At 43.6% G+C, this 7667-nt stretch overlaps 1 protein-coding gene across 6 annotated transcripts in view; it reads left to right on the top strand.

Moving 5' to 3' along the window:
* The first annotated feature begins 205 nt into the window (after positions 1 to 205).
* Positions 206 to 7667, top strand: part of rsph10b (radial spoke head 10 homolog B) — a 77333-nt gene continuing 69871 nt past the window's right edge. For 3 of the 6 annotated variants that reach the window (XM_072269138.1, XM_072269136.1, XM_072269137.1), the window contains exons 1-3: positions 206 to 489; positions 4751 to 4826; positions 4930 to 4998. In XM_072269138.1, coding sequence (XP_072125239.1) covers positions 206 to 489; positions 4751 to 4826; positions 4930 to 4998 — 429 coding nt within the window. Of the gene's footprint in view, positions 490 to 4732; positions 4827 to 4929; positions 4999 to 7667 lie in introns of all 6 variants that reach the window. The other 3 variants (XM_072269141.1, XM_072269140.1, XM_072269139.1) reach the window with 1 other exon arrangement.

Below are 7667 nucleotides of genomic sequence, written 5' to 3'. Positions count from 1 at the left end.
GGGACTAGAAGGGCCGAGATGGCCTGTTTCCGTGCTGTATTGGTTATATGGGTATTTATTTAAAGGTCTTTACATTAGAACGCGTTTACGTTCCAAACCGCGTGTTCACATTTCTGGATTCTCGCGGCTCCAGTAGTTTCGTGCGCATGCCTGCGAAGGCGTCACCTTGGTAACCGCGGCCGGCGTCGCTCGTGTGGCCGCCAAGATGGCGAAAGGAGCGGAGGGGAAGAAAAAGAAAAGGAAAGACGAGAAGGAGAAAGACAAGCTTAAGAGGGGGAAGTCTGGGGACCTGACCGAGGAGACGGGGTTGGGGTTGGAGGTGGAGGTGCCGGGGGCGGTGGCAGTGGCGCAGTCGGAGGAGAACCTGGTGTGCCGGGTGATGCCCGAGCAGCCCGAGGAGGAAGCAGCCCCCGAGAGCCTGGACGCGTCGCCCGAGGCCACACTCACCTACTACGAGGAGCCCGTTCTGACCAAACTGATCGTGACGAGGTGCGGCTCTGCGGGGGGAAGTTGGGTTTGAGTGAGAGTTTATTTATCGCCTTATTGTTGTCATACGTACAGTCCGACTTGTCTTGCCTACTGTTCATGCAGATTACAGTGCTTTGAAGTCGTACAAGGTAAAAGGAGAAAAAAGTGTAACAGCTATTCACAGGTACCGGTGCAATGAAAAACTTACTTGCAGCAGCATCACCGACACATAGCATCATATAAGCAGCATTCACAAGAAAAAGCATAAATTAATCACAACTTATTCACAATTTTTACCATGAAACAATTAGAGGTAATTAAAAGTCAATTTTTGTGTAAGATAGACACTTGCAGCTAACATTAGTAACCAATTTCTGAGTGCTATCCACCCCCACTCAAAGAACGAACCCTAGCATTTCTAACTAATAAAACCTTTAACCTTCAGGATTAAAATAAATAGTTAAACTTTACTGCAACTGCTGATTAAGTCTTAACTTGATTTCTAAACTGAACCACAAACTTTAATTTGGACCTTAAGTTTCATTGCTGCATAGCAGCTAGCATAACACTTTATGGTGCCAGCAATCAGAGTTTAATTCCCTCCGCTGTCTGTAAGGAGTTTGTACCTTCTCCCCGTGACCATGTGACTTTCCTCTGGGTGCTCCGGTTTCCCTCCAGATTCCAGTGACGTATGGTTTAGGAAGGGTTAGAGAGATGAGGGCATTATGCTACATTGGCACCAAAAACGTGGCAAAATGATGCTGCCCACAGTACGTGTCCGCGCTACGTTGATCGTTGACACCAAACATGCATTTCCCTGTGAGTCCCAATGTTTTCATGTACATGTGACAAATAAAGCTAATCTTTAATCAGTACAAGGCGAGAAACTGAATTTAAACTTAAAACGAGAAAATCTGCAGATGCTGGAAATCCAACACGCAAACTTACAAAATGGTGGAGGAACTCAGCAGGCCAGGCAACATCTATGGAAAAGAGTACAGTGGACATTTTGGGCCGAAACCCTTCTTCAGGACTGAGGAAAACAAGATGATGAGTCAGAGTTAGAAGGTGGGAGGAGGAGAGGAAGAACCACAGGGTGATAAGTGAAGCTGCAAGGGGGTGTGGTGAAGTAAAGAGCTGGGAAGTTGGTTGGTGAAAGAGATACAGGGCTGGAGTACGGGGAAATATGGTAGGAGAGGACAGAAGGCTATGGAAGAAAGAAAAAGGGGAGGAGGACCAGAGGGAGGTGATGGGCAGGTATGGAGATAAGGTGAGAGAGGGAAAAGAGAATCCAAATTTGTATCTCTAAACTTAACAGTGTTAGTGGCCGAGATAGCCTGTTTCTGTGCTGTAATTGTTAATTGTTATACTGTAGTGCTCCACCGTAGTGCCAGGTGTCACTGAGAGCTGCTCTGCATTAATTGTCATTCCTCAGTGGGATTTAATAACTTTACAACTTGTACAGTTCACCTAGAGGGGAAACAATGCTCCTAAACAAAATGAAGCTCTCCCAAGTTATGTAACATAAACACATGTTAGGACCTGGAAACAAAAAACATCTAATTGTTAGAACGTGGAATTCCCCCAAAGAATAGTGAAAATGACAGATGTAAGTGAATGGAAGAAAATGCACAGTGGGGTCCTTACACTTCCTCCCTTACCACCTTTCAGGGCCCCAGACAGTCCTTCTAGGTGAGGCAACACTTCACCTGTGAGTCGACTGGGGTGATATACTGCCTCCGGTGCTCCCGATGTGGCCTTCTATATATTGGCGAGACCCGACGCAGACTGGGAGATCGTTTTGCTGAACACCTACGCTCTGGCCGCCAGAGAAAGCAGGATCTCCCAGTGGCCACACATTTTAATTCCATGTCCCATTGCCATTCTGATATGTCTATCCACGGCCTCCTGTACTGTAAAGATGAAGCCACACTCAGGTTGGAGGAACAACACCTTATATTCCGTCTGGGTAGCCTCCTGATGGCATGAACATTGACTTCCCTAACTTCCGCTAGGCCCCACCTCCCCCTCGTACCCCATCCGTTATTTATTTTTATACACACATTCTTTCTCTCTCTCTCTCCTTTTTCTCCCTCTGCCCCTCTGACTATACGCCTTGCCCGTCCTCTGGGTTTTTTCCCCCCCTCCCCCTTTTCCTTCTCCCTGGGCCTCCTGTCCCATGATCCTCTCATATCCCCTTTGCCAATCACCTGTCCAGCTCTTGGCTCCATCCCTCCCCCTCCTGTCTTCTCCTATCATTTTGGATCTCCCCCTCCCCCTCTCACTTTCAAATCTCTTACTCACTCTTTCTTCAGTTAGTCCTGACGAAGGGTCTCGGCCTGAAACATCGACTGTACCTCTTCCTAGAGATGCTGCCTGGCCTGCTGTGTTCCACCAGCAACTTTGAAGTGGGGTTTGAGGGTGGTTGCATGAAGCATAAACATGACTAGATAGTTCTTGTTTGAAGAATATAGGAAGGAGAGACAAGAGATGAATTAATATTCTAAAATTATTACAAGCATAATCATGAATAGAAATACAGTTCATAATTAAAGTTTATGTCCCCAAAGCAGTTTTGACACTGCATTATTCCTTGTGTCATCAAATGAGAATAAGGAAACGTTTGCATTTATTTGCAGTATATAGGGCATTTCAGGATTCCATAAATAACCTTCCAATTGTAGATACCATTAGAATATAGGAACCAATTCCGCTGACTATTTTAAAGATAGGAGCAAATTAGGCTATTCAGCCCATCAAGTGCTTCACCATTCCATTAAGGCTGATTTATTATCCCTCTCAACCCCGTTCTTTTGCCTTCTCCCTATAATCTTTGACACCTTTACAAATCAAGAACCTATCAACCTCCTCTTTAAACATACCCAATGACTTGGCTTCCACAGCCATCTGTGGCAATAAATTCCACAGATTCACCACCCTCTGGCTAAGAAATTCCTCCCCATCTCTATTCTAAAAGGACATACTTCTATTCTGAGGTTGTGTTTCTGGTGCAAGACTCCCCACTATAGGAAACATCCTTTCCATGTCCACTCTTTATAGGCCTTTCAAAATTCAATAGGTTTCAATAAGCTCTCCACCCCCCCCCCCCATTCTTCTAAACTCCAATGAGTACAGACAAAGCCATCAAATGCTCCTCATATGTTAATCCTTTCATTTCTGGAATTATTCCTGCAACCTCCTGTGGATCCTTTCCAATGACCAGCACATTGTTTTCTTAGATAAGAGGCCCGAAACTGTTCACAATATTCTCAAGGGCGGTCTAACACCATAAATTCAAGTTCATTGTTATCTGACTGTACGCATATACAACCAAGTGAAACAATGTTCCTTTGGACCATGGTGCACCCACAATACATATATCACACACACACACACACCACATAAACAAAATATTTCCACAAGTAAATTAATAAAATATAATGCAAAATGCATGTAAAGTGCATCAGCATTGCATCCAACCGACACTGTGAACGTAACCCAATGATTTTTGGAGTGATTTTGTGTTAAGAGTAAAGGTTTGCTGGATTGCCGAGCATAATTCCCCTATTGTAAGATTTTTTTTTTGCATTCATCAGCGATAACAGATAGTTCCTCAGTTTAAGTTCCTATCTAAAGACTTGTCAGTGCACTCCTTCGGTACTGCATTGGAACGTTAGCATAAATTTTTGCTAGAAGGGGTTCTCAATCTTTCTTATGCCATGGACTAATGCTATTAATCAAGAGGACCATGGACCCCATGTTGGGAACCCCTGCACTAAAGACTTGTGGAGCTTGAGTTTGGAAAACACTTTGCCTGAGACCAAAGTGCTATCAACTGGTTAATACATTAACAAAAGTGATGCTTTTAAACTTAATTCAAAAAGGATACAAATATTAATCTGTTCACATCTTGCACTTGACGTGGACTTATTATGGCACACTATAGTCATTTATTTCGACAAATACTGACTTATCTCATGAGTGTTTTATGCATAACCTTAATATGATTTTATGCTAAGTTTTTAATAGTTCTGATGAGGAGTCTCAGTCCTAAATGTTGATTCTTTAGTCCTTTCCATAGATGCTGCCTGACCTGCTGAGTTCCTTCAGCATTTTGTATGTGTTACTTTGGATGTCCAGTTGTGTTTATGACCCTCTGAACTCATTTTAGTTTAGTGAGAAACAAGGAAAATTATATAAGCAGAGAAATGATGAGGCAGATAGTAACTGAAGTGAAATGAGAAAACATGTTTATTTCTAAAAGGGATCCATTTTTTCAAAGCTATGAGGGCGAGACAGTGCGAGGGCTTTATGAAGGTGTTGGGATTGCCCGTTTCCAAGGAGGTCATGTGTATGAAGTAAGTAGAATTATACTTTCCGTTCTCTCTCATTTAATATCCACCTTCTGAACAAAGAGTATCTGTGTGACCAATATTGTGAAATTGTGATATTTTGCCACAGGGTGTATTTTCAGAAGGTCTGATGCACGGGAGAGGTACTTACGTGTGGGCGAACGGAACAAAGTATGAAGTAAGTAGACATCATTACATATCAGTGTTCTCAGTCTTTTCCCGGTACTTTGCAATAGATGTCTACTGTTCTGAAAGTGTATATATTAAGAGATTAGCATGTTTGCATGCTGCACCACTCTAACTGAGTGCCACGGTCACGTAGCGGTTCACACAACACTATTACGGCTTGGGGCCTCAGACTTCAGAGTTCAATTCTGGTGTCCTCTGAAAGACGTTTGTACGTTCTTCCCTGGAACGTGTGTGTTTCCTCCCGGTGCTCTGGTTTCTTCCCACATTCCGAAGACATACTAGTTAATAATTTAATTGGGCTCTCTAAATGGCCCTGTGATTAGGCTATGGTTAAGTAGGTGGGATGCTGGGCGATGAGACTTGTTGGGTCGGAAGGGCCTGTTACGCACTGTCTCTCTAAATAAATAAACAATAAAATAAATCGCTACAGTATTTTCAACCACCAGGCTCCTGAAGCAGAGTGGATATTGTCACTCTCCTCAACACTGAACTGATCAGTGACACAGCCTATGGACTCACTTTCAAGGACTCTACAGTTCACGTTCTCAGTATTATCTACTTATTTATTTGCACAGTTTGTCTTCTTTTGAACGTTGCTTGATTATGCTGAAATGAGCGATGAAATGCTTTGAGAGGCTGGTTATGACTAGACTGAACTCCTGCCTCAGCAAAGACCTGGACCCATTGCAATTTCCCTATCGTCACAATAGGTCAATGGCAGACGCAATCTCAATGGCTCTTCACACAACTTTAGACCACTTAGACAACATAAACACATACGTCAGGATGCTGTTCATCGACTATAGCTCAGCATTTAATTCCATCATTCCCACAATCCTGATTGAGAAGTTGCAGAATCTGGGCCTCTGTACCTCCCTCTGCAATTGGATCCTCGACTTCCTAACCGGAAGACCACAGTCTGTGCAGATTGGTGATAACATATCCTCCTTGCTGACGATCAACACTGGCACACCTCAGGGGTGTGTGCTTAGCCCACTGCTCCACTCTCTGTATACACATGACTGTGTGGCTAGGCATAGCTCAAATACCATCTACAAATTTGCTGATGATACAACCATTGTTGGTAGAATCTCAGGTGGTGACGAGAGGGTGTACAGGAGTGAGATATGCCAACTAGTGGAGTGGTCCTGCAGCAACAACCTGGCAGTCAACGTCAGTAAGACGAAAGAGCTGATTGTGGACTTCAGGAAGGGTAAGACGAAGGAGCACATACCAATCCTCATAGAGGGATCAGAAGTGGAGAGAGTGAGCAGCTTCAAGTTCCTGGGTGTCAAGATCTCTGAGGATCTAACCTGGTTCCAGCATACTGATGTAGTCATAAAGAAGGCAAGACAGTGGCTACACTTTATTAGGAGTTTGAAGAGATTTGGCATGTCAACAAATACACTCAAAAACTTCTTTGGTTGTACTGTGGAGAGCATTCTGACAGGCTGCATCACTGTCTGGTATGGGGGGCTACTGCACAGGACTGAACGAAGCTGCAGATGGTTGCAAAACTAGTCAGCTCCATCTTGGACACTAGCCTACGAAGTACCCAGGACATCTTCAGGGAGTGGTGTCGCAGAAAGGCAGCATCCATTACTAAGAACCTCCAGCACCCAGGGCATGCCCTTTTCTCACTGTTACCCTCAGGTCGGAGATACAAAAGCCTGAAGGCACACACTCAGTGATTCAGGAACAGCTTCTTCCCCTCTGCCATCCAATTCCGAAATGGACATTGAACCCGTGAACACTACCTCACTTTTTAAAATATAAAGTATTTCTGTTTTTGCACGTTTTTAAAAATCTGTTCAATATACATAATTGATTAACTTTATTTATTATTATTATTTTATTTTATTTATTTTTATTTTTTTCTCTGCTAGATAATATATTGCAGTGAACTACTGCTGCTAAGTTAACAAATTTCACGTCATGTGCTTGTGATAGTAAACCTGATTCTAATTCTGTCAGTCATTGTGTGTAATTTTTCATTGATTGGATGCCAAGATACATCCGGGGATGCGCTGGGACACATCATCAGTGATATAACCTGGCGTCATCAGGTGTTTCGGGTCTTTCAGCATTGGTCACCCTCACTCAGGCGACCCAGCCAGGTTTGATCGGCCCTGGCTTGTGTCCCAGCATGGTCCATAGGTCACACCTCCTGATCCATAGCCACGTTTGGAGGGAAAAGGACACTGTACACCAGCAGGAGCATCATGGTTTGGGGCTGTTTTGCTGCTTCAGGGTCTGGACAGCTTGCAATCGTTGAGCAAACAATGAATTCAAAATTGTATCAAGACATTTCACAGGAGAATGTCAGGGTCACAGTCCATCACCTGAAGCTTAATAGAAGTTGGATGATGCAACAAGGCAATGATCTGAAAGACAAGAGTAAATCAACAACAGAATGGTTTAAAAAGAAGGAATTTTCAGTTTTAGAATGGGCAAGTCAGAGTCCAGACATGAACCCAATCAAGATACTATGGTATAACCTGAAGAGGTCTGTCATGCAAGGTATCCCAGAATATTGATGAACTGAAACAGTTTTGTATGGAGGAATGGTCTAAAATTCCTCCTCGACATTGTGCAAGTCTGATCAGCAGCTACTGGAAACGTTTGGTGAAGGTTACTGCTGTCGAGGGAGATTCTACC

The sequence above is a fragment of the Mobula birostris genome, chromosome 9, assembly GCF_030028105.1.
Source record: "Mobula birostris isolate sMobBir1 chromosome 9, sMobBir1.hap1, whole genome shotgun sequence".
Lineage (NCBI taxonomy): Eukaryota > Metazoa > Chordata > Chondrichthyes > Myliobatiformes > Myliobatidae > Mobula > Mobula birostris.
Note: the sequence above shows the minus strand (reverse complement) of the source record. Positions and strands in the feature narration are given on the sequence as shown.